General features: G+C 42.4%; 1 protein-coding gene across 1 annotated transcript; it reads right to left on the bottom strand.

Moving 5' to 3' along the window:
* Positions 1–26,305, bottom strand: CMTM7 (CKLF like MARVEL transmembrane domain containing 7). The gene is made up of 5 exons (XM_021525872.4): positions 26,093–26,305; positions 7,347–7,520; positions 4,546–4,644; positions 3,425–3,506; positions 1–3,066 (listed from the first exon to the last, which is right to left on the bottom strand). The coding sequence occupies exons 1-5, from the start codon at positions 26,252–26,254 to the stop codon at positions 3,053–3,055; spliced, it is 531 nt and encodes a 176-aa protein (XP_021381547.1). The 5' UTR covers positions 26,255–26,305; the 3' UTR covers positions 1–3,052.
* Between the last annotated feature and the right edge of the window lie 1,223 nt (positions 26,306–27,528).

The raw sequence follows: 27,528 nt of genomic DNA, 5'->3' as shown, positions 1-27,528 counted from the left end.
TTATTCTCCACATCACCCAAACAACTAACAGAGTTTATTTCTAAAACATCTGGAATCCCATATTTGACAAAGTTGCAGACAGATGGAGCTTTCAGAACCAGGTTGACACTGAAGGAAACTTAAAACGCTTTTGCTGGCAGAGGTACAGCAGGAGAGGTGTTGAATTCCCTGCCAGACGGAGCTGTCATTCAACAACCCCCGGTGGAGCTGGTGATAACAGAAAATCTGTGCTTTTCTTGGTAGACATGCTTCACAAGGAGGATTTGGGGAAAGCAAGGAAACTTTGGCAGCAGAGATGTCAGTCTTCCAGCCTGAGAGCATCCTGATTAGGAGCATCTGGTGGGTCTGTGACCCAGCACTCTCACAATAGCCAAAGCTGCAGGAATATTTTAGCCCTGTCAGCAGGCACAAAAACCAAAAGGGAACTGGTAACTTACATCTCTTGATCTGGTATAAGCAAGTGCACTTACAGCAAAAGATATTCTTTGGATGACCACAGAATGTAGTTCAGAAATTCTTTGGTTGTTAGACTGCGTGAAATTCCCCTTGACTTTTTTTTTTGTCCATATGGGTGACAAGTGACAGAGTAATGTGAGAGGCAGGAAAAAAAAGCTAGTATAGTGCCAGGAGAGGGGGCATGGTTCCAGGGGAAAGTGGAAACAGCCTTTTCTGCAGAGAAAGCTCAGGCTCCAGCCCCAATCCTTAGCAGGTGCTCCTCCCCATTGTACCACAGCGCTGAGGTCGCAGCTGCATTCACACTGTCTGCAGCAGAACACTGCTTGCCACAGGATTGCCAAGTGGGCTTAATGCTTGTGGGAAGGTTCCTGCTGTCAATCTGAGGTGACACCTCAGGAGGTTCTAGGGGAACAGGAGAGGTTGTATCCTTAAACATCTGTCACATTAGTCCAAATTAAAGTAAGCGTGCTGGTTTCCAAAAACTGTGAAGTCAGTCTTGGCAGGAGGACTGGTGATCAAGCACCCCTGTTGCAAAAAATTAGACACACACACACACACGTGTGTGTGTGTGTGTGTGTACCTTCTTCTGTAGGAATTTTCACTTGAAGTGCCCAGAATGAAGTCTCTTGTCACATAAAGCCATTTGACTGGTCCTGTGCTGGCAGCACAAGAAAAGCTGAGCTAACACTGACACTGCTGACAATGGATTCCCAGCTGAGAAGAATTTTTATTCTCTTAAGCCAGAGGGCCTTTGAGCTATGCTCAATTCTGGTTGTTAAAAAGAATTTCTGACTAAACACAAAACACATCATCTGAAGGTAGGGGGCAGAAGTTGAACACTGTAGAAAAATAAGAAATAGCCAATATGAAATTGGTAATAATATACCTGCCTGTTATATCATTTATTTGAATAATCTGTATTAATCTGTATCTGTATTAATATTGAAGCACTTTATCTTGGCATGAATGTATGTACCTTCAGCCACTAAAACCAGAATTCTGTGCTTTCTAATTGTTTTCTGCTCTGTGTTGGTCTAAACAGGACACTTTTGAAAGGGAATAGCAAAAAGAATCACAGAAACTGTGCACCATGAGGAGGTGGATTCTTACCTCTTCAAGTTATCTACTCAGTTGTTTTCATTTACTTAATCAAAATTTTTGACACTTTAGCAGTTAGCCAATTTTCTGTTGTCAGAAATAAAAATAAATTCTAAGTAAATATACATATATTAGGATAGAAAAAAAAAAAGGTGGCAACAAATAGCAATATATGTAGACCTTCCATAAGGCACAAAAATTTTTTTCTGAGAGAACTATTAAATTACTTAGCAGTATTGATGCAGAATTCCAGACAAATAGAAAAATATATAGGAGGCCAGAAAATGCTTTTTTCTTCAGACTGTCCCTGGTGAACCGTATAAACCCAAGTTCTGCTGCACCATCATGCCGTTATCCTGATAGAATAAACCAAGTTCTACTTGACAGCTAGAGATGATAGGAGAAGCACCAAAAAGAGGAAGAAAGGCCCATGCTTCCTTTTTTCCTGCAAAGAATTCCCAGCTCACCAGAGATGGATTGCAAAAGGAAAGATAAAGGTGCCAAGAAGGCATTGTCTCAGCACTGAAGTTACATATAATTTCATTATGATACAAGGTTGGACAAAACTGAACTGTTCTATCTGTCCAGGCTCTAGGCAGAGTCCCCAGTAGCACAGATTCCAGCTGAGGCAGAGCAAGTGATAATACCACATGGAAGAGAGAGAAAGAAGCACATTGCTCCATTCACAATGGGCTTTCCATAAACACTGTTAGATTACAAAGCGAATAATTTATAGCAAATTTTCTAATGAAGCGGTCTTACTATGAAAAGGAGAAAATAAAAAGACCCCAAATATTAAATGTTCTTGGGTGCATATTTTCCTGAATTTGGCAAGGGAATTTTTTAAGAATAATCTTTGCTAAATATTAATGGAGAAAATCCCTGATTTCATCATGTACTGTTGGGGTTAGGAGGAAGTGCTTGCAATGATGTTTTCAAGTTGCAGTTCATAATTTTTGATGCTGGCTGAGCTGATGTTAGAAAAAGTCCGCAGTTCTGATAGAAAGAGGTAACAAAGGCTTGGGTCAGCTTATCCAGGCACAAATTAGTTTGTAAGTGTTCCTTGGTTAAACATATAATCCTTTGACGTTAAGAATCAAGTAGGAATTTGCAGGATTTCCCTTGTGTAAACAGATGGAAGAAATCAGACGGAATTTTTCTGTCCCTCTGAAAGAAGAACCAAAAGACTGTCCAAATGAGTTTTAAATAACACTTATTGCAAATAGCTGGAAACAGCCACAGCCCAGCTTGAGAGATAGAAGTTGTCTTTCTCCGAAACAAGCGTTTCTCCATTATAAACTTCTTTGGGTGGGGGAAGTGGGGGGAGCAAAAAAACTTTGGTTCACAACATTGTTTTGCATAGGAATTCAAGTAGATCTTCCAAAGCTACCAGCTTGTCCAGGCTAGTAACAAAATACCCACGGCTCTCTCCTCAGTAGTGGACACTCCTCTTTGGTATCCTGTTCTGTAAGGCAGACGTCTTGCACAGGTGATGGAGTCACACAGATGCATCTTTGGAAAGGAAGACAGTGTCACTTGTGTTGCCACAAACAAATTCATCCAATTTATTAAGCAACACACTGGAAACCTTTTGGTAAGGGGTGGGGGAGGGAGAAAAGAAAGCATTGCTATGTTCACTATTTGCTAGAAGCAAGTTATTTTGCTCTTGTAGTTATTTGTTAACATTTGTCAGTAGTTGTGAGAACATTTGTGATGACAGAAAATTTGGAATGATTGCTTTTTTTGAGTAATTCTGAGACACAACAACCAGGGAATTAATAGATCCTTCCAGGTAGACACAACCCTGTGCCAGAAAATACAAATATTCATTTTGGGAAGCATTCTGGCAGTTACTAAGCATGATACTTACTTGTTGATTGTGTGATGCACGAAACTTTGTAGGATGACCACATGCTTATAACACAAAGTATTGTAGCCAGGAACCCGAAAGTCTGGATGAGAAAACAAACAAACCACAAATACTTATAGAGCATTAGATGACACATATTCCATGCATGTATGGACACTTTTGTATATTCAGCTATACATTCTATGGGATTAACAGACCCCAAAAATAGTGGTTTTTTTTTCACTCATTCTGACAAAAGACTAAAAATCCCAGAAGTTTCTGTAGTATAATAGTATATAGTATAATATTATGTCTTGTCAAAACTGAAAGGTAGACTGAGAGTCATACACAAGGGGGGATAAAAAGCTGGACAGCAGCATGCAGTGTCAATTTCTAAATTTCCCACTCAGATTCTGCAACAAAGAAAAGATTGTTTCCAGTACCTCTGATTACTGCTCTTTTACTGCTCCATTCAAACAAGTCTTTCCCTCCTGTCTGCCAAATAAACAAGACAGGTAGGTCTCCTGGTCTGTTTGCACCATCAAGACTAAGTTTCTGAAAGTAATTCTTTATTCTGGAGGAGGTGTATTTCAGGTCCTGCTGGTGTGAAAATACTGTCACCCACACTTGGAAGTCATGCCTCTCTATGTAAAGCCTTCCAGCCAAGAGAAGCAGAGAGCACCTGCCAGAAGTCAGCTCAGAGCCTCAGTGAGTTTTAGCTCAGGAGAAATTATCTTGAACAGGGCTCTGTTCACGAGCAGGAAGTGTTGAAAGCCGAAAAGAGGAGTGAAATCTTTTAGGTAATTTCTAGCTGCTACAACAGTCTTTTGTTAGAAGTTAATTGTCTTAATTCCTCATCTAAACACATTAGTTCCTGTGAGTTAAAGCAGAAGCCTTTGGTTTCAATGCTCTGGCAGGACAAATACCAACTTTAGTGGTGAGTCCAGCATCTGACAACAAAATATTTTTATTGGCACTGTGTTACAGAACATTCACTGAAATGAGCTAGAAGGTCATTCACCCAACCAAGACACGAGTAAGGCAAGTCTGTAAGAAAACAAAGGTACAAGTCATAGATTTCCAGTGACCTACTTAATATATATTGCAATTTTAAAAGTATCAAGCTTAATAAACAGTCTTACCGCTCCAGCCACAAGTCCAGTTATATTGTAACTCTTGGATGCTGCTACAATTGATCCAATGAGAAGCAGAATTGTACCAATTAAGTAATGAAGAAACTCCTGAAAAGACAAGCACAGCATGCATCAGAAGGGAAACGTATCTGCAAAGCATTTTGATATGTCTCAGAAAGAAAGCTGGCAGTTGACTCAAACCCTCAAACTCAGAGGACAAAACAGAGTCAAAAAGGAAAAAACAAGCAAAGCAAAACAAAGCAAAAAACCGAAAACTAAACCGCAGCAATTCACCTTGTGAGTGGATTTTATACCAAATCTCAATTTCTGTCCAAAAAAGAACAGTTTGGGTTACTAATGTTACTGGAATGGGATTTACTTACCGGGTATGGATGCAATCCTTTCAATTCAGCACAGCACATTACTTCATTGCATCAAGTATGCACCTTAAAGAGATGATTCTGGAGGAAGGAAGGAGCCTTAAGGACATATTTCTCTAGCCTATATGAAATGGCATAAGTGGAAAACCAAATGCTCCTACTTCTGATAATCTTAGGAAGTAAGCACTGGGACCTGCTGCTGCATTTACTAAAAACTTATATCAGCTGAGACTGGAAACCACAAGGAAGCCATGAAAAGCACAGCTGCAGTACAACATGATGCCATGGAGATTTGTGAGAGAGGACCAAGGCACCACATTTACATTCTTCTCTGGTATGATAAATATCAGTCCAGGAGTCAATTCTACCTTGTTACAAGCAGGGGTTATCTGTGGATTTTGATTTTGAGTCCTCACAAAGCTTATGATGAGTGGAAGTGTTTGCACACTTAGCATTGCCTGTTTCTTGTGTATGGTGGGGTGGGGCAGGTGGATATTTGCTTCCTCTATCTGCATTTCACTACCAGCATGAGCCATGCAAATACAAAGCAGAGGAGAAGAGAGATTCTGTCTCAAACCAGAAGATAGAATATAGTCCCAAAGGAAATTTTCCAAGGAAAGCCCAGAAGATGAACAGTCTACCATACCAGTTTCACTCTGCTCGGGTGTTAAAAAGAGCTGAGGAGGCTTTTTCTGTAAAGTAGGCTCTGTGACCACAAGTTACTTCCCTAATTTGTAAACTTGTTTCGGGTAATCAAAATCTCAACCCCTGCATTTGCCAGAGTAAATTATATGCATAAGGAGGCTTCTCTGACTAGCCCGTGACGCAGCAGGCAAATGGGACATGCCATTGCCTCCTTAGAGACATCAAATAAAGCAGAGTACACAGGCTACTACTTCAGAGGGATCCAAGGGATGGGCAAAGCTGCAACAGAGTTATCAAAGGCCACATTAGGTGGAGAACCAATCCCTGGCAGGGCCGGAAGAGTGCCCCTCTGGAGAAATATTTCCAAGCTTTAAAAGCTGTCAGCAGTGAACAACCTCTTGAACCACTTCAGCTTTACTGGCTGCAAATCACACCCCTGATTGCAATGTAAAGATCCTGCCAAGAAACTCATCCAAATGCTAGCTGTAGTTTCCCAGACTCTCTCACGTCTTCGTCTTCTGTTCTAAAGATACTTAAATGTGACTGAAAATGAGGTTGTTTGTTTTGTAACAGAGCAGCAATGTTCAAGCATCACATCTATAAAGCTTTCTGAAGCTGAGCAGCCACAAATTTCTGTGCCTTAAACTCTGGAACGTTGAGGAATAATTAAACACGCAACAAAAAAAATGCCAGAAGCAGCCCATGCAGAGGCAAAAATAGCATAGTCCTGTTACAGCAATACATATAATAAATGCTGCTCTGCAAAACTGTCATTTATTGGCTTACTTCACTCCTTTATTGAATCCCTGCATCTGTACTATCTCTAGATAAATAAGTACCTTTAGAAACAGATAGTGGTGAAACACATTTGAAAAAAAAAGTCTTACAATATTTTCAGCTAAAAAGAAAAAAGAAAATTAATTTTTTCTCTTTGGTTATAAGTAGATGGATGGACAAACTGTTGTCTTAGATCTGTAAATTACTTACATAGCTTCCATTAACTGCCACCCAACTAATTCTTAGGTTTAAAAATTCCTATCTCTCCAGTTGGCTTTCCCCACTCTATTGGTCCTTCTTCAGTGGAACTAACATATGTAAGGGAGGCATGTTCTAAGAGGTTGTTAAAATCCATCATCCCACCTTAGGATGCAGAACTCTTCTGCTGGGTGACCTGAGCCAGAGCTACTGAGGAAGCTCAGGTCTCACATTTTTGGTGCTGCCTGTTGGTTCTCTGCTAGGATATGAGAGATGGATGTGTATGGGAAATGCAGGAATGAGGCAAGAACATCCTGTAGGATATTCCAGGAATGGCCAGACTGCAGCATCAGGCTGAGGCTACTGTTTTTTGCTGTTAAGTTATCTAAAACAATAAAAAAAAGAGGCACATTTGATTTAAATAGCACAGACTTTATTTTGGGACAGGACATGAATTCTAAAGCTATGATTTGGTCCTTTAGCAGTCCCTACAAATGACCTGAGCTAGGACCCATCTGCTGAAGGCTTGATGATCAGTAGCTTCCTTTTGATTGTCTCTTAATAAAATTATTGCTTTCCTTATAGTAAATCTAGATTTCTGTCTGTGTAAAGCGGGGCAGAATCAAATCCAAATCAGCTGAAAATCTTACAGTTACACAATCTGCTGAACTGAATGCAAGCAACAAAAGGATCTGCATACCAGGTAAAAAAGAATTGAGTGAAAGACAGCCTGTCTTTGTGAGACAGCACAAGAGAATGGACTGAGAAAGTCCCATCAACCCCCAAGAGAGAAGAGGAAGCCAGGCTTACCGCGAGTGGCCAGCTAACACAAGTCAGCTTCCTGTAGACTCTGAAAATGTGCATGATGTAGAAGAACAAAATCATAACCAAGTCGCACATGGTGACAATCTGAAAGAAGCTGTATGCACTGTAATCTGTCCATTGAGAATTGTTTACGCTGATGAATCCAATCAGCAGTGAGATCTGGAAGACAAAAGGCACATTCAAGGTGTTCACTTTCGTGCTCAGAGGGTCGTGGAGATGATTTTAAGCACAGCAAAATGGTACTTAGAAACAAAAGACAAATATCTAATGTAAATAGGATGGCCCCAACCAAATGGAGGACAAAGCAATGGGCATGATAATAAGGTTTTATAATTAGCTGATAAATGAACTGAAGCAACCATTAGAACTGGTGAAAGGGCCAATGGCCAGAGGGAAAGCAACAGTTTCAGCCTGAAGAACTCAACTTGAAGATGTCTCTATGTACAACAGAAGAGGTCTCAAATAGAGAAATGGAACTGAATGACTGGAGTTGCACCAGTGATTGAAGCATCTGAATCCCAGAGATTTTCAGAAGGAGTCCACTGGAAGCTGTGAAAATGGAGATGTTCATAAACACATGCACCTTCCCTTTCATTTAGTGACATTTCTCACATGCACAATCAGAGGACCTGAGCTAATAGTTTCACTCTTCCTTTTCTGCCACTTTTAGAGCAGAACTATTACTGGACTATAAGACAGTATCAGAGTAAATAATATAAACATTTGGAGGAACTGATTTAATTCACCTCACCCCCAAATGTTTTATAACTTAATACTGCCACATAAAACTATAAAACATTACTGTACAACTTCTTTCAGCTGCAGGCTTGCTAAGGACAAAAGCTATTTCCTATTTTCTTTAATCTAAAGCTACTTATTTATTTTACTAATCTGACTGCTTCCACCAGCCTGGCTAACCTGGGTGATCAAAATAAATCTACCAAGAATATACTGAATTATTTTTTATTACAGACTCAGTCAATGCATGCTTTCAGCCACTGTAATTTTTAGTTCATCCAAAGTCAGCCAGAAGCTGTAATGATTCATATTTTAAGTGTTTCTCCTAGACATTAAAAAACTATCTGAGGAAGCCAGCACTTCAAGACTGCACCATCCTTTCCTGCACACTCATCTTCCAAACTCCTAACCAACTGCATTCATTATCAGAATAATTTGCTTAAGATTAAAAGAGAAATAAACCCCAACCCAAACGCCCAAACAACATAGCTTAGATTCTCCCTAAATGTTAGCCAAGTTCCACCTGCTCAGTTCTAAGTGGACAGGCTAAATATATGCGTGTACAAGGGCAACCAAAAAGTCTGTATGTAAAAACTTTGCAAGGACCTGCCACCTTCATCAAATTCCATCCAAACAGCCACATCAATGTCTTGACAGTGAGCCACCTTAAAACAGTGGCTTCAGAGAAAAAGGTCACTGCTCCTGATTCTTTCCCACACAAGTGGCTAAGCTGTTGTCAGACCTGGTCCAGCTCTATTCCTTTTACTGTGGCAGTCCAAGGAGCTGATATTAGCCCTGTAAGTGAGCCCTGCTCTCTGAATTTAAATTGCAGTTAAACAGAGTCATCTGACTTAGCCACTGAATAATGGTAACTTAATAATAAAAATAATTTAACCTGAACAATCAGGAGGAGATTATTTACCCTATAATCTAGGAGAACACTCTAAGTGATGCAAGACACAGCTAGTATTTTCATAATTTAAGACAAAATTTAGTGAAATTTTATTCAATAGAAAGACTCAACAACAAGTCACAGCAAGCACTGAGCCTTGCTTTCGAATAAAGGTGGGATGAGGATAACAATCTCTAACCACCAAAGGCCATAAGAAGTTTCCCTTATTTATTTGTCTTCACAATAATCAGTTCCCAGTTTCAATTACACTGTAAAAATCAAGAAGGAGGCGTTAAATCACAGAAATATTAAATCTGCCCACTGGCTCATTTCATGCATGAACAATTAACTTTAGCAGGTTTTTTTACAGTGTACAAAGGATAAAGAGGAGGACTGGACTCTTGAAGTACAACCACCATCCAAATAATAAAAAGCACTGGAAGAAAACAGTTTAAGCTAGACCCAGTTCTTTCAATTTCATGGAAGCATAGCAGTATTTTTCTTTTCAGTTAAAAGATATAAAAAATTGAGAAGCATAAAAAAGAATGTGAGTCATCCAAGGACAGAAAGTACATCTGAGTTGTCACAATCCTCAGAAATAAGAAGATACATGGTACCAACAAAGAATCTGCTCAACTCCTAACAAGGTAGACCCATGGATTCGAACAAACATGCTTTCTATTTCAACAATTCTTCATGACTAAAACAACTCCAAATCCAATTAGTAAAGATTCTCCCTTATTTGGTTTTAGATGTGCCTCAACACACAGATAGGAAGAAACTACTGCATGGCAAGAGATTTCAAAGATTTACTTTCTTAGCATAAATCTTGCAACATGAGATTTCTGAAGAGTGTCCTTGGTTCATAGGCACGTGCTTCTGTTTCACAGGACAGGTGCAAAGGGGACTCTCTTAACCATTTTATATAAAGCAGTACCCCATCTGCCACACTACATTGCCTGCAGATACAGTCAGAGTTTAAAACTCACCTGCTGAAAAAAGAATGCGAACAAATACAGGTATTAGAGCCACAGAATATCACTGGTTCTTTGAAACTGACAAATATTGAAGTTCCTTCACCAGATACTGGTTTATCATGATATACCAGGTGACGACTGCACCTTTTTTTCCCCCTGGGATTCTAGTTTCCAGAGAACTGAGTGATAAAGTGATAAATATGTAACTGTCTGGGATACAGATGAACATCTATCTTAGAAGTCAGTTTGTGGCACAGAGAGAGAGAAATGAATGGCAAAGCACTGAAATGATCAAATGTTATGAATGTTCTTTATGCATCTGTGCTCAGGGGAGCAGGTTTATACACCCTGAAAATAAAAACTGGAGGCACAAAAAAAAAATCCAAGGCACTGCTATTTCCATTTCAATATACCACTACACAGGTCATGACAGCAACACAGATGTAAACCCATAGCCAGCAAGTACAGGTCAAGTGATGGTCAGTCTCATGAGAAGATTTCAGTGTGCTCCACAATATACATCTGGGTTCCAGACCTGCATTACAAAAGGGGTGAGGGACACATTGCAGGGTACTACTATTTAAGTGCTTTCTGCTTTCTGAGAACAAAATAAAGACCATATGCATTAATCAACCCCAAGAGGGATTTCTGGATTTAAATAAAATTCCACATATACTCTGTTTCATAGAAGTCAATCAGCTTAAATGAACCCAGTTCTTGACTCTCCATTGAGCTAGATATTTTAAATGAATCATGAAGCACACTTAGGGACACTGGTATAGATCAGGAACTATCTTGCAGTCATGGCAATGTGAATTAAAGGCAGTCAGCACTTAGCAGACAGAAAAAAACACAACAGAGCCTGAAAGACTTTTACAGAACCTGCATTCTCTTCCCTACTTAGAGCTGAAGATGAGGTAACCACATCCTCACAATCTGCCTCTTGACTGGCACTGACATACCTTCCCAAGCCTAAACTCCATTCTGATTGGAAATTAACTTAGATCTACTAAAAAAATGAAACATAGTTCTTTCTTTCCTGATGTGGTCTTCTTCCTAAAGCAGCCCAGGAAGGTGTTGGCCACTGTCACCACAAAAGTACATGGTTGGCTCATGGTCATCGTGTTGGCCCCCAAGATCCCAAGGTCTTCTCTTGAGTACTGCTTTCCAACCTCCAGCCTGTACTGGTGCAGGGGCTTACCCTCAAATATCTCCAGATACAGGACTTGGCATTCTGTGTGAAACTTGATGAGACTCTTCTCTCCAGACTGCCAAGATCACTCTCTCTATGGCAGCACACAACCCCCTGCCTCATCAGCCATTACTCCCAGTGAAGGAGTTTTTCATCACCTACAAACTTTCCAGGAGTACATTCTGCATCATCCAGGTCATTAATGAAGATGTGGAACAATGCCAGTCCCAGTATGAACCCCTGAGGTACACCACTAGTGACTGGCCTTCAAATGGACCTTGTACCACTGATCACAACCCTCTGGGCTGGGTTGTTCTGTTTTAAATCCATCACTGCCCACTTATTTAATCCACACCCTGTCAGCTTGTCTGTGAGGATGTTATGGGAGACTAGAACCTTACCCAGATCAAGGTAAACCACATCCATCCCTCTTCCCTTGTCCACCAAGCTAGTCACCTCATTACAGAAAGCAGTAAGGCTGGTCAAGCATCATTTCCCCTTTGTAAATCCAGGTTGACTACTCCTGATCACCTTCTTGTCCTTCATGTGTTTGGAAATGCTTTCTAAGAGGATTTTCTTCATCATCTCCCAAGGGACTGAAGTGAAGCTGACAAACCTGTAATTCCCTGGATCCTCCTTCCTGCCCGTAGATATTACATCAATCTATTCAGAATGGCACACTTCCCTTTTGTATCTCTCAGGCTACAGAAGATAGGGAAAAACTGGACAAGAAGGGAAAGACTGGATAAGAGGGATACATTCTCCTCCTCTGTGCTATAAAATGCTTCAGGAAGTGTTCCCTTGAAATGCTATTTCTTTTTAAAAATCAGCTGTTTTCCTCCTTGTTTCTTCTTGTCCCTAACAAAGAATGAGCATCTGGAGTCCACTGGTCATTATTACACTCAATAAAAACCAAAGAAAATGCATATCAAGACTTCAAGGAAATTAATCTTCCACTGCAGGAAAATTCAACACCTTCTTAATGAAAGGAGAGGACTCATGCCTTCATATTAAGAAGAAATTATATGCAGAAGGAAGATTCAACTTCCAATTACTCCTAAGGCAAATGCATACTGGAAAAAAGTCCCATGGCATTAGGTCCAGATGCTGTTGTACTCCTGATTTCAGACGCTTTGAATTCCACCTCTAATTCCCCATGCTCACTCTTGGGTGGCTGTAGTCCTGCAAATGCAATTAGGTTACAGAAAAACCTTGGGTCCAAACACCCTGTCCACATGGGAGTGGGCTGGGCATGATGCTGAGACCCAGAGCAAGCCAGCCTCACAACCCTCAGCCTCTCTGCTGGCTGGGTCCTCCTGTGGCTCCCAGTCCTGTCACTGGTCCCAGAGGCCACCAGCAACACTGCCCAAGAGCTGCCTGCCCCTCAGGACTCATGGGCTGGAGCGCACCAGCACAGAGGGAAAAGCCCAGACCAAGCCAGCGAGTTCCAAGGAGCTTAACAGGGAATCGCCTGCTCCAAGGAAGGGGCAGGCAGGAGTGCGTGCCCACCAGCCCAGAGATTACACCTACAATTTTCTTCACTAGTGCCCTGAGGGTGACAAAGAAAAGGATTTGTTTTGCTCTACATGTACCTACGAGCTAGCTGGCACCACAAAGCATTTTCTGCTCATGCGGTAGAAGATTGTAGTTTATCTGACCACAGAACAATTTTATAACCCAGGAATCAATCTGTGAAGTGCTTTCTAAGATCTTTTTCTACTGTCCTGCTATAATGGATGTCATAAATAAAGCTCTGGCTTTTATTGCCAATACCTAATTCTTCTGTAACATTTGGAGAGAACTAAATTTTCCACAGACACAGCTACCTGCACAAACATAAATCCCACATGATCTCCAAAACTGACAAGAACCTACTCTTAAAGGAAAGCCTAATGTTCTGAGGATGAGAGGCCCATTTCCATAGGCAAACACTGACACAACAAGGGAGAAATTGTAAGTCACTGACTCTTGAATCCCGACTCCAGTTTTGTAACCCTGTTTCTGTCTGAATTTCAGTAAATCATGTATTTCACCACTTCAGCTCCACCAGTCACCAAATGAGGACTAATAAGGACTTCACATGCATTGTGCTAAAGTTTTGTACCTTTAAAACATTTCAGACATGTAAAATAAGGTAAAATTTTTGAGGACTGCTAATAAATGTCTAGGGCAAGACAACTGTTTTCCTTTACGGAATGAATGAAAATAGATGCTTACTAAAAATACCCCAACAAGCAGAGAAGCAAAAACAACAAGATGAAACCCCCCAAAACCATACCAAAATATCCACATCTGTTTCCTCCCTGCTCCCCTCTCCAAAAAGCCCAAATGGACAATCAACAGATCACAGATGTAACAGACAAGCAGGTGTGAAAATCATCCAAGGAGGAAGCCACACAACAAGCAAAAGGAGGAAAATGTTCACTTTCTGAGAGTTGCTTAAGTTGTTATCTCGGCACACAAGATAAACAATAATGAGTCCTAGCTCACTGTAAAATGGAAATCGGTATTTATTTCCTGTCTGTCATTTAGTTACTGAGTGTGAGCAGTGATTCAGAAAGCACACCATGCACAAGACATTGCAAATAAACTGTTTCCTAATCTTTACTGCTAGGACTACTTTACTGCTCATCCTCTTGACCATCCCTCACTGTTCAGCACCACACATTCTCAGACCCCCCTGTGCAGCAGTTCTTGCACTACTCTGACAGTGGCTATGGAGCACAGGTTACCCTTTCCCACTCTGGCTGTGCAAGCCCCTGCACAGTGGGGATGTTCTGGTGTGGGTGTGGCACAAGCTGCCTTCTCAGCAGCTCACAGGGGCTGGGCTTTCTGAGATGTTGATAACATATCAGTGCTTCCGCTGCTGAACTGAGCCCACACAGCAACAAGGCTTCCTGCCTCTTCTCCCTCCCCTCATCCCAAAGCAGGCTCACGAGTGGGCAACACACTGGCAGTGCCAGCTGCCTCCAGCTGAGCAATGGAATTTTCCAGCCCATATGATGTTGTGTTCAGTAGTAAAAAAAAAAAGTTCAAGACAAAGAGGTTTCAGGGGGAATATTTTGCGTTATGGCATTTCTCTTCCCAAGCAACCATTACATATAGAATCATAGACTCACAGGATATTTTGGGCTGGAAGGGACCTTAAAGACCATCTATTCCCAGCCTCCTGCCATGGGCAGAGGCACCTTCAACTAGACCACCTATCCAGCCTGGCCTTGAACAGAGAAATGGAAGAATTTACAACTTTGCTTGTGTGTGCAGCTTTTGCTTTTCTTATAAAACTGTCATTATCTTTATCCATGGGTATTTTTGCCTTCCTTCTATTTTCTTCCCATCCTGCAGGGAAGGGCAGTGAGTGAGAGGCTGGCTGGGTGTTTGGCAGCTGCCACTTTATGTGGCCCGCCCCTTATCTGGATTTATAGCTGCTGTGGTAGTACAAAGAACAATATTAAAAAACTTCATTGCAGAAAGAAACAGACTATGGTTTTTACAAATCCCAATATGATGCATTGAATTGCCAGGCTGAAACTGCTACCTGAGCATGTAACTTTAAGCTCTGGATAATACTTTTCTTTCTCTATATAGAAATAAGACATGAAATGCCAATCTAACTGCGGGAGGAATGATAACATTAATAAGAAGCAAAATTGCCTCAAGGTGCCCAGTTACAGAGGAACACTATAACTCTTATCTCAAAGTTTCACCATAATACCAGGACATACACATCCTCATGTATAATCCACCCAGCTCTGTGTTATCTTTTAATTTAATTACTTTGCCATGCAATGTATAACTACATCTTCATGTTTCTCAGAGTATTTTTCTTCTTGACTTTTCCCCTCTACTATATTCTCCCATGAGACAACTTTTTGTCTCCATTGTTTCCTTTCCTTTTTTTCCCTACTCCATATTCCCCTTTCCTCTTCTTTCCCTCCATTACACTCCATATTTCTTCTCCTTTTGTATCTCTCATTCTTTCCCATCCAAATCTCCCTCTATACATGGCAATGCACCCCAATTCCCCCTTTTAATGTTTCCTAACTATCTTGCCCACTCTCTTACATCAGGGCACGTATTGAAATTAGCTAACCAAAGATTAGCACCATTCAGGGGAAAAATGTCAGGGGACAGGATACAGCATAGTGCTACACCTGCAAAAACACTGTAGGCAGCAGCTCTGGCTCACCAGTTTCCTGTTAGTAATACCTGAAAGTGCTTTTTGCTTTTACATCCATTGTACTTGCTGGAGGACTGATTAACCTTTGTACTGCTTTAATGTCCCTCCTCCTGAATCTGAAAAGAGGAAGACCCTGAGAACTATTCATAAAATTTATAAAACCTGTTAGATTTCCACTGTCTTAAAACTTACCCCAGTTTTAATGCAAGCAATTGTACAGAAGTGGTGTCTGCAAATTTGGAGCAAGGAACAGCACTGACTTTCATGCAATTTCATCACAGCCTTTTTTTTTTTTAATATAAGAGCAAAATTATTTTTGTATTTGAACGAAAAAAAGTCAAAGTTTCCAGCTTGTGACACCAGCCAAGATAGTAAATGGAATTTTCCATCCCTACTAGAGCCAATCTGGATAACTGTGCCCTGGAGAAATGTCACTGATTACAGCTGTACATTTCCAAATGTTACACCTCAACACAGTGAAGCAACACCCACATATTATTAAGTACATATTTCTGGATGGAATAAAACAATTTTTAACAGCTTCCCAAATCAGAAAGATGAGCAAAGCACAGACCAAGGTTACAACTGCAGCTCATGCAAGACTGGTTCAGATAATTTAAGCAGCAATGTTGACTACTGCTGTAATCGAGATTTCCTTCTTCCAGGGCAGTGCTGGAAATGTGAGCTGTAAACTCCTACTAGAAAAAGAAGATAAAAGGCACAGTCCATTTGAAACTTCATTAATGACAGATGAAATCAGCTGCCTGCAAGTGCATGGTTCTGTGAAGCAGTCAGTCTTTGGTTGCACAATCATCTCTCAGCCCCTGCGTCTGGGCAGATTTCCTTCTTGTCTGGCAGCTTTGCTAAAATAAGGAGGCTGCTTGGCCTCTGATAAGTCACTTCTCTTGTGCACCACCATCCACAGGCTATTTATTGAAGATAAAAATGGTGGGAGGGTGAGAAAAGCCAAAATAATCTTATTCAGACCCTCTACAACACAGATAAGAGGACAATCCTAAGTACAAGCAAGTGGTGTTCTATATCTATTAATAAGAAATTATCTATCTGCTCAGGCCCAGGCTTCAGTGGTAGAAAAGAATGTGGGGTAATCCCAGAACCAGCATATGAAGGACATTATTAAAGAGCCCTTGTTGCAGGATGTTAGCCATAATCATTAAAAAGACAATTCTTTGTAATGACTAGCTGCAATTAAGTCCTGCCTGCCACTGATCACAGGGCATGCAGGACTTCAATCCTGCCCCTGCCAGCTGAACTAGGTCCCTGCCTCAATCCCACAGCTGCCTGCACACACTGAAAGGCACCATACAATCCTGCATGTTATTTACTGAAAGCTGAGGACTTCATAGTGACATGGCAAACAATATGGTATATTCCCATCAGGCAGTGAATTAGTGAAAAAAAAAAAAAAAAGTTTGTTACCCACAACAACCTCATAATTTTATTTCTTCTACTTTCCAATATGTTTAAAGATCAATTTAAATTTAAAACATTCCAACTGTGAAAGCACTATCAGTAAGTTTTTTCAATCTACGTAAAAGCTGCACACATGACCCTCAAAGTATTGCAGCAACTGAGTAACATTGCACCAGTGGCATAATGCAAGTTACAAACAATTCCCCAAACACATAAATTCCACTGCAAAACACTATTAATGGCACAGCTGACTGCTAGCATGTCTGCAAAGGATAAGAACAGAAATTTTAATACAGCAAATGCCCTAGCAAGGTTCCAGCTCTGGGAAACACAGCTTTCCCTCTAACTTTCAAAGAAGTGCCACCTGCAACAACTGAAAATATTACTGTAGACAAAGCTAGGAGAACCCTGCACTTTGTAGCTTGTTCATTTATTAATAAGGAATTAATTCTCTTTTTGCAGCAATAAGGTAATATTCAACAGAATACTACCTTACTGCTGCAAAAAAACATGTATGCACATGGCTGCTGCTGTAGTTCACCCCACTGTAGAAGATCATCTGTCTTGCATACTAGGGGGAATCTCTAAATCACATCTCAAAAGACTACAGGAAGTAAAAAACATTGTAAGAGACTTGAATCTCCAGACTCCCCTAGGAGAAACTGGGGTATCTGGTGATGGCAGCCAAAAATGAAAGGAATTACCATAACCAAATCTCTCCAGATTCAAAACCTGCACAGCAAGCTGTGATTGATACTTCCATCTTCTGCAAGTCAAGCACTTAGAACATCTAGATCCTCCTGGAGAGCCATGTCAGCCGTTCTCTCCATCTGGTAAACCTGAAAGTCAGACAGAAGGGCAGGAGAAGACACTCCACAGTGTGAGTAGCTTTGTGAAAATGCAGAGCATGAGACTGCCCACCTCGCCTGCCATACTTCCTTCTAGTTGGCTGGGAAGATAAACTGGGTTTATCTTTAAGCCAGGCACCTCTGATACCACCACTTTGAACCATTCTCAGGTATATTGTTTGGTCTGTTTTATTGCTTGCCCATCCAAAAGCCCCAAAGTGAAGCCCCATATGGCCAGTGACACATAATATAGAAAGAGCTTAATCCACACTTGTGAGCTATAAAGCTCTTGTAGATCAATTTCATGGCTGTCTAAAAATGGATCCACCAACCATGCATGGCAATACCACCTACAGAGAAGGAGCCCACGTTGGCTGGCCAACCAAGCCTGGATCAGACTGGCTGCCTGCTAGAAGCCCAGGGTACATTGTGTATATTTACAGGCAGCAAAGTTTCCACCATGAGTTTCTGGATATGCAATATGTATCTAGCAGCACAGAGACAGTTAAAACTAAGACAGGAACATACAACACAAAACCCAGTACCCCACGGCAATGATCATTCTAGTTAAGCTATCCAATTAGATGCATGAAAAAACAAACAGCAATCTCATCTTCCTGGAAGTTGTTGCTGAGATCAAGGGATACCATGTGAATGGCTCAGTGATGTCTCATGCCTCTGCCTGCCAACCTTCAGAGAGCAATCTGCTCATCACTCCCCGTTAGAGACGCTGCTCACAACACAGCCCCTTCTGTCTGAGGCATTTAGTGCTTGACTGATTCAGATCTTCAGTTGACACCTGCCATATCTCTCCCTGCCTCAGAGATCACCACACTGACATCTGGCAGTCACAGACAGCACAGGCAGCAGCTAAAAAGTTGTTATCTATCACCTCCAGCAAGGGCTTTGCTAAGTCATGGAAAGGAGCCTTGAGCGAGGTCTCCTTGAACACGAGGAGGACTCATTTACATTACCAAGTTCACTTAGCTGTGTTGGCATATCATGATTTTCATCAGGAAAACACAGGTGAGAGTTCCTGAAAACATCAAGACAATGCCCAGATGAACTGGCATCATCACAGCCTGGCTGCTGGATCAGGGTGGGTCTCTGCACACCAGAGAACAACCTTTTCTAAGGGTGAATAATCGATGCTTAGCAAGGTGCCACAGAAGTGAAGGGCAATGGAAGAGGGGGGAAAATGAGACTAGATGACATTCCCCCGTGGCACTGTTGCAGCTGGCAGCTTCCAGTGAGCGCCTGGAGACTGAGAGGCCTCTCCAACAGGCTGGGACAGCACTCCTGTGTCTGCTAGGAAATTGGGTACTCAAGCAATTGCCAAAAGGCTCAACAAGCCAGCAGGTGAGAAGCAGCAAGTGGGGACTGTGCTTTTCCCAAACAAAGAAAAGAGCTCTTGCAGAGCATGATTACAGACTGGAGGAAAATAGGCTAAGTCAGTCTGCAGTTCTGCAGCTGCTGATGGTCGTCTCACGTTAACAGCATACTTTTTGACCAGCTGTCAGCACTTGTGTCTTGACCTCATTAATGGTACTCCTAAAAAACAAAAACAAAACAACAAACTGCCAAAAATATTATAAGAAAATTCTCCCTGAAGCAGCTTCTCAATTTTGTCATCACACTTCTATTTTCCTTAAGAGAAGCTGTGAGCAGAAGAGGAAGCCCTAAGCATTGCAGCTGCTGCTATGTTTGCAGGAACAGCAGCAAGGTTTTTTTTTTTGGCTTTGAAAGCTGCAGATACCTATCCTAGACCAGTCAGGCACATCTGTCCTTGCCATTACATTCATCAAATAACCATCATCACAGTGCAGGGAGTTGTTTCAGCCACAATGACCCCTTTAAGAATCTCAGTTACACAAAGAAGAGGAAGTTGACTGATGGTGAAGGGAAATCAGAGCAACTTCAGAGTCTGAACTCTGTGTACAGAAAATAGCAATTTCTGGCTGCTGTATACTTTTCATATGACCACAAAATAGGAGGACAAGGCCACAGCACATACGATGTGACAACAGCACAAAAGGGACAGCTCAGCCACAGGACTGAGTGAGCACCTCACAGGGACTCCCCAGGGAGGGCAGTGGAGGAAACACTTAGTCATAGAAGGAAACACTGTCTGGCTCTGAGGGACCATACCCCTGTAATGCAGAGCAGGTACCAGAGCCTCAGGGTCAGGTGTGCTTCTCTCACTGATGGCTTCTACTAGATCACAGTGAGACACAACAAATTGTCCCAGCCCCTGCAGTTCTGGAACCCAGTGAAGGATGCTTGGCAAGATGCTCTCTGCCATGTATAGGCTCTGAGTGGATGGAGCCTGAACTTGTAAACAAGGGATCCACTGGTGTCTGTCACTCTGTGGCAGGAGAAGAGAATGTTCAAAGGGACACCATCTCCAAACAAAGTGAGGACAGGGAACACTCTGCTCTTGCACATCTTAAAAGAAAGTCGCAGAGCAGTAAGAATCCATGTTTTTCATCACTTCTTATTATCCACAGACAACATGTGACCTAAGATTTTAAAATACCACCTTAAAATTTAACTTCCCATAAAACAAACGTGCTAAGAAACCACTGCCAATACTTCACTCTGCTCCTTCAGGCATACTAAACACATCTCAGGTAAATTTCTATGCTTCATTTCCCTTTTTTTTGTTATTTCAGAAAACATATTTGTTGACCCCTATTCAATCACCTCTACAGAAAGAATCACTTCCACATGCACATGCACAGAGATTGCTAATGAATGTATTGCAACAAATTCTCATGGATGCACCAAATAAGCAATGAAAAGATGGTTCCAACTTTGAGCTTTTGGAAAGCCTCTTTTAACAAGTAAAAAATAAAACATTCACTGACACATTCAGAGCAGATATATCCTAGTGTTTAATAATTACTATAATTGCCTTGGAGTTGATTTTTTTAGACTTCTAGAGCAGTTCTGACATAAAAAAATTTATGAGTTTCCTTTTTTTTCCCTGAAAGATGTAAATAGAAATTAAAACAGATGGTATAAAACCTTCCCCTGCCCAAGAGAAAAAGCAAAAGGACTACATTCTCAGCTTGTGGTTTGAAACACATGGAACCACTTCAAATTTATGTATTTCCTGCCCCTCCATGCCAGACACTTGTTCTTGCCCATGGAAGCCTCTGTGGCTGCACTGTTCCCTAAAAACACTTACAGAAAAAAGAAAAAAAACCACAGAGCTGAAGTAAAGCTCCATTAGTTCCCTGGTACTGTGTAACCTGGTGGACATCTGCATCACTGCGGCTGAGAACAGCTGCATGAAGACAAGACAGAAGAGGATAATTCCTTAAAATGGTGTTGCTTGTGGAATTTCACCTCATCAAATAAAAGTGTGTCAGCCTACCAGCAAGCACTGCTTGGTTAACATGCAGAGAACACAGTGTTTGCTTCCAGCTCTTATGCAAACACCTGGACAGAAAAAATGGCCACCCAGAGCAGCAGCATGGAAAAAACATCACTGGCTGAGGCTTTGGTGTTCTCAGAGGGGAAATAACAGGACCTCCCAGTCCTACTGGGCTTAATTACTAAGCTTGGACATTCCTTACTCGAGTGCTCCAGCTTACTTTGAAGCCATGTAAGACTCTGATAATTTTTTTTCTTTCTCTTTGTTCAGCATGCCCAGCAAGGTCCTTTTACTGCAGTTTTCCAGCAAAACAAAATTAATGAGCAGCTGCAACAGCTCTGACCTTGGCCTCCAAAAATGTATATCACTGCTTAGCCAGTAGTTTATCTTGCACATTTTTGGGGTGATTTCCCACAATCTCCCAGAAAGCACAGTCTATACAGGACTCACAGACAGGCTTACAAATTCAGCACCTCTGCATATCACCAGTATGCCTCTCTTCTGACTGAGCAGCTTTATAACCACACAAGCAAAAGCATGCCACTGGCACACTGCTGCACAGAATTAGATGCTTTTCTTCAGTCACTCCATGGACAGAAAGATGTTTCAGTCTCAAGATCAAGTTAAAAGACTGATTAACTCTCAAATAATTCCAGGCAGCACTTGCTTTTGTGAATTTCTTTTTCTTTCATCAATTATTTTGATCATGAATTGTTTTCTTGCACTAACAGATTTTGCTTTCTTTTCATATTTTAACTTCTTCTGGATATAGCTCCCCAGTAAATTTGTCTGATATTATACAGCACATTCAGAAATGGAACTTGGCTATAGCAACGTAACTACCAGCATTCTCTAGCCTTCAGTGTTTGAAGAATGAATATTCTCTTGAATACTATTATGCAACTATATGTTAGTATACAAATAACCCAGAGAGGTTTCAGTACACTTCAAAGTTCCTCAGAATTACAGACTGGCTTGTTGGCCATTCATTTGTCAAGTATGTCATTGGTTTTGTCAAGGCATACTTTGGAAATTAAATGGATACTCTGCAGAAAAGCTTTAGCTATTGCATTTTTAACAAGTTAAAATAATGTTGTTAAGTCAACTTCTATTGAGTTTATCCTTTTTTTACACTGCAATTGTTTGTAAATCTTCAGCCTTGAGAAGGTAATTTTGATTTTCTTGTTTTCTGTCTTGTGAAACTGATGGCTCATATTGAGCTGACAGAATCAGCACTGGTTTTAGCTTAAAACACCCTGTGTTCTGAGGCTGTGCTTACTCTGACAGAGCTGTAATAGTAACAGTGGTGTCACTGTGGCAACAATGGCCTTCAGTCTGAATTGTGACCAAAGCTAGCTTGGCCCAACCTGGGGGAGGTGAAAGAGAGCCCGAGAAGGCCATGGGTCACTCTGCACCTCTCAGGAAAAAGGAGTGGTCTGACAAGAGTTTGAGAAGCCTGAAAGACCTACACAAGCACGTGCTGTACCCATGATGGCTGTCCTACACCCTCCCCAGACACTTTGGACAGGACAGGTGATACAGTCACTCCTACCAAGTGCCTAAGAGGGGGATACCTACACAGGCTCCCCTGTGTAACATGGGCTGTGCTGGAAGCAGGACAGGACCCCATCCAGTACAGTGCCAGTGGCATCCTCCAGATTCCAGCTGTAAAAATATAAAATGCACATGAGGGCTCCAGGACAAATTCAGTGGAACCAGACTTGTTTCAATCTATCAGTACTGGCACTTGAGCCATGCTGGTGACAAGACAAATGCACATTCATACCACTGACCCTAATGGCACAGGATGCCTCAAAAAACTCCCAAGAACCCATCTACTGAGAACTTGCCAAGCTAAGCAACACAGCTTCCTACAAAGGCTTATAATAAAACAAGCCAGTAGTAGCATAAACACAAAGCAAATGTCCCTCAACCAAACCAGCACAACTCATGCAGAATGCTGGAGAGTACCACCTGTGTCGATTTTGGCAAGCTGGTGAAAATTCAAGTCACTCAAGTCAGTTTCTCTGGTTTAAGTGCATTGTGCACACTGATACACACCCACTCACACACTTGCTTAGTACACTACTGCTAAAGAACCAAGGTGGCCATAGTGGGAAGTTAGATATTTCAACATCTAACTTTGCAATTTCCTGTTAAAATCAGAATGTCAGTTCAGTATGGATTTTGAAAAGAGCTCCAACTAAGGTTAGTAACAGTCGCATATGGAAAAGCAGCTTTCAAATTGTCTTACTGACACACAAAATACACAAGTCTGCATAACTATATTTTCCCCTCCATTTTATTTTCAACATATTTATAGACTATTCCCCAGGCCATGAAGTCAATGCATAAAATACACCGTCTTTTCAAAGCTACAATCATTCTGCAAGGTTAAAGGAATTCTCTAGCAAAAAAAAAAACAAAGGAACTTCTCTAGGCTTACAGGCAAGAAACACGTTTTTCTTCCTAATTTCATTCTATGCTAGACACCACAGCACCCAGAATTTCAAAAGAATGCACCGGTAACACCCAACATTAGCAACAATTCAGGCTGCACAATCTCCTCAATAATCCTGAGTTTTAGTCCTTCTGTCTTACAGCAGAACAGCTGTAACATTATCTTCTGTTTTCTTCCTATGATTTCCATAGCATGTTGTTGCCATATATTAGATTAATGTCACTCACATATACATACAATTGTTGGGGTTTTTTAGCTTGCAAGGACAGCAAACAGCCCTTAACATAACAGTAAATGATGAAAGGTTTCTTTCCTGCTCTCTATCACACCCTCTACTTCTTGGTAAAGGGGGTTGAGGAAGAAAGAGAAAACAAAACTTGTAACGTTTCCTCTTCACAACCACAACCACTCAGAGGCCCAGCACATAATTTAATGTGATATATATCTAACCCAAATGACCTTACCTTTTTCCTTTGCCAGCATAAGGATTCTCAGTAAGACTACAGCCACCAGCCACACCAACACTAGTGCAGGAATATTTACAGATTTAGCACGAAGAAATCTTTATCAGAAAAAGTTACTGCCAACATTTTGTACTAGGAGAACTGAATGCTCATACAAATGGACCTGTGGGTAGGAATACTGTGTGCGAAGAAATAGAAGAGAATTGCAACAATATTTAGCTCTCCCTATTTTATTGGGTGCAGGAGTATATCTAGAACTAATGTATCATGGTTGTTTCTACATGCTACAGCACAGACATTTGCTTTTCTTATGGAATTATTTGAGAAGGTGCTGTTGTGATATGTGATATTTCAAGAAGTTCATTTGCCCAAAGTTCCTTGAATACCTGAGGTATCTCCTACTGATGCTTACAGGCAGGATGAAAAGCATAAAAATAAAAGAAGGTGAAGCTGAAAGAGTGCAAAGAAAAAATAATTTAGATTATTTTAACTTCTGTTAAAGGCACCACAGAAAGTCACTTGCTTAAATTTGGAGGAATTTTAGATTCAATAGCATAGATAAAATATGACTTTATGCAAAGTATGTGAAGCATTACATAAAATTAGATAGATTTACATCCAGCACATGAAAATATGTAAAGCATGTAAAGAATGCATGCACTTAATACATGCACCAGAAACTGACATTACAGCACAAATACCCATGCTGTGGCAGCTTTTGGAGTCACACCTCAGAGACACCAGGGCAGGACGGAGGTTAGAGAGGATGAGTTATTTCTAGTCCATAAAAGGAACTGCTCTTTCCACAGTGGTGAAAGCAAATAGGCTTCCAGCTCATCAGCAGAGCACAAGTCTACTGCTTTAGGGCTACACGTTCTGTTGCAATGTAGACACATGCTCACTTGTCTCCTGCAAAGATTCCCCAGATCCGCTCAGTGGTTTGGGAAGAACCCAAGCCAGGAGAAGGCAGCAGACAACTCTTTGTGCTCCTACAACACAGAATTCACAGAGAGGGGCAGCTCCAAGGTCTCACGAGCGCAGGGCAGATGCTCAGCGGGTAGAGGCAGCCATGACCAGTCATGGTCAACTTCATCTCCTGCTACTGAGGGTCATTTGTAAGGCCAGCTGACAGACAGTAATGAACTGGAAGAAACTGGACAGCTCTTAAGGATAAACTTGAGGATTTGATACTACTACTACTCAGTAACTTAGAACATAATGAATCCTAACTTTGAATGTAATTTTAGAAATCTGGGTGCTAATAATCTACACAACTTAAAAAAAATGACTGAACAAATACAGGCATGGGGAAAGAAGGCACTAAGGGAACTTACAAAAGATGAAGGCAACAACTCCAGGATAAAACTCTGTCAAGGCACAAGTTTTTGCAGGATGAAAACATACATATGGACGTATCTGTACCTGATGTCTTTCACGCTCTTTCTTGAGTATTATCCTTGCCACTGCTGTAATTAAACTGACAAATCACCCTACAGATAATTATGGGCCATAAAAATGAGAAAGAGCAAATCTATCTGTTAATCTTCTCCACATCTGCATGGAGCTGAATTTCATGCACTGACTTAAGGCATCAGCTCAAATCTTGGCAGCGTTCCACCATCGACTTTTGAATTTCAGCCATAAATCCCCCACCGGGTCACTGCTGGAGGTCTCTGAGAGACAAGGCACGGAGCCAGCTGGAGCTGCAGCCTCAGCTGGGGTGCCCACCTCCACCAGATCGCCGTGGGCACTGGCACTTGGCCCCGCTGTCTCCTAAAACCTTACCCACGCTACGGATGAGGTGCTGCACTGCAGCACGATGTGCCATCGCATCGCGGAGCTATCGCTGTTCATGGCAAAAAGTTAACACTGCTACTTTGGCCCGTACGCGTCCGTCTGGCCAAAAGTGCTCATTGCTGCATGAGGAAAGGCAAAGGCAGCTTCCGACAGACGGCAAAGCTGCGCTGTGCCAGAGGAACGCGGGCTTTTCGTCCTGCTGGGATGTGCGAGAGCTGGGGGGCCAAGCCCGCACGGAGCCGCGGCTCCGGCCCTGCCCGACGGCGCTCTCCGCCAGGAAGCGTCCGGCAGGGATGAGCGCGATCCCCGCGGGCTGCGAGCGCCCCAGCGGGAGCCCCGGCAGCGGCCCCGGCCCCGCTCGCCCCTTACCATCTGAGCCACCTTCAGCATGCCGGCGCAGGAGCGGAAATAGCCGCCGTCCATGAGCTCCGCGTCCGAGCCCGCCGAGGAGGAGGCGACGGTGACGGGCGGCGGGGCCGCGGGCCCCCCGCTGCTGACCCCGGTGCGGATCACTCGCGCCCCGTGCGACATGGCTCCGTCCGCTGCCCTGGCCGCTGCCCCGGGCTCGGCACGGGATGGGACGGGATGGGATGGACGGGGCGGGGCGGGCGGCGGCGCCCCGGGCTGGCGGGGCGGGCGGAGCGCGGCGCTTCCCCGCCCGGCCGCGGGGCGGGGAGGCCGAGGGGCGCCGCGGGGCCGCGCCGCGGGGGAGACGCCGCCGCACCCAGCCGGGAGCGGGGACACGGCAGGGACGCTGCCCCCGCCCGCCCTGCGCTGCTGGGTGACATGGAAGCAGGCCGAAGGCAGCTCCGCACGGAGCAGCTTGGCGGGGCAGTGACAAACCCCGCTGCGCGAAGCTCGTCGGCGGTGCGCTGGTTTGGGAGCCGCTCCGGTGCTTTGCTGTGCGGCTTCCCACACGGCACCCACTCTTGCCAACCCGCCGCCCCCCAGTCCTCTGATTCTCCATCTCACAAAATATAGAAACCACTTGCATTAAATGGGCAGCAACAGGTAAAACTGTAAGGACTGTCCAGATGTCTCAGGCCAAGTGTTTGAATTAAATCATACAGCAATACTAATGAAACACAGCAAAGGAAGCTATATATTTCCTCAAGTTTAAAAATAACTTGTCTTCTTTCTGACAACTGATGTAATAGCAGGCCTTTGAGCTGGGCATATGCCATTTTTGTACTCACTGCAGTAGTAACCCCATCTTCTGCTGCTTTGTTCTACAGTCACAATGCAGGTTCTGTTCATATTTAATACTTAATAAGTTCCTTCAGCAACTAAAATTGTTCTAAGAGGGAAGACATGTAAGCCCAGATGACCCCCAACACACATCAGGCCCCAGCAGAACCAATTTACTTGGAGCAAAGTGGGTCTGCCAGTGTGGGCATTGGTCTTCACTAGATTAAGCAGTACCTAGTTCTGGACTTCTGTTAAGCCACCTTGTGGTTGCAATAAAAGGTATTACCTGTCCCACCACATTTTATCTCATGTCATTAGATATCAAATCTACGATACTGGCTACCGCCAAAAGTGTAAAATGCTAGCTGCTGAGAAAAAAAAGGAAAAATTTGTTCCACTTTTAAACAGCTGGTTTGTTTGTTTGAGGGTTTTGTTTTGGGGTTTTTTGTTTTGGGTTTTTTTGCCTCTTCTCCTTACAGTTCCTATTTTGTTTCCTATTTGGAAGCATGCATGGCTACAGGTTTCTATAAGCCCTGTGGAGGAAGGTTCCAGTAACTTCTTCACTTCCTATTTAGAAATATGGGGGTTTTACCTGCTGGTTCAGCTTCTTTAGTTCT

Source organism: Lonchura striata, chromosome 2, assembly GCF_050655825.1.
Source record: "Lonchura striata isolate lonStrDom1 chromosome 2, ASM5065582v1, whole genome shotgun sequence".
Taxonomy (NCBI): domain Eukaryota; kingdom Metazoa; phylum Chordata; class Aves; order Passeriformes; family Estrildidae; genus Lonchura; species Lonchura striata.
This window is presented reverse-complemented; position numbering and strand designations above follow the sequence as displayed.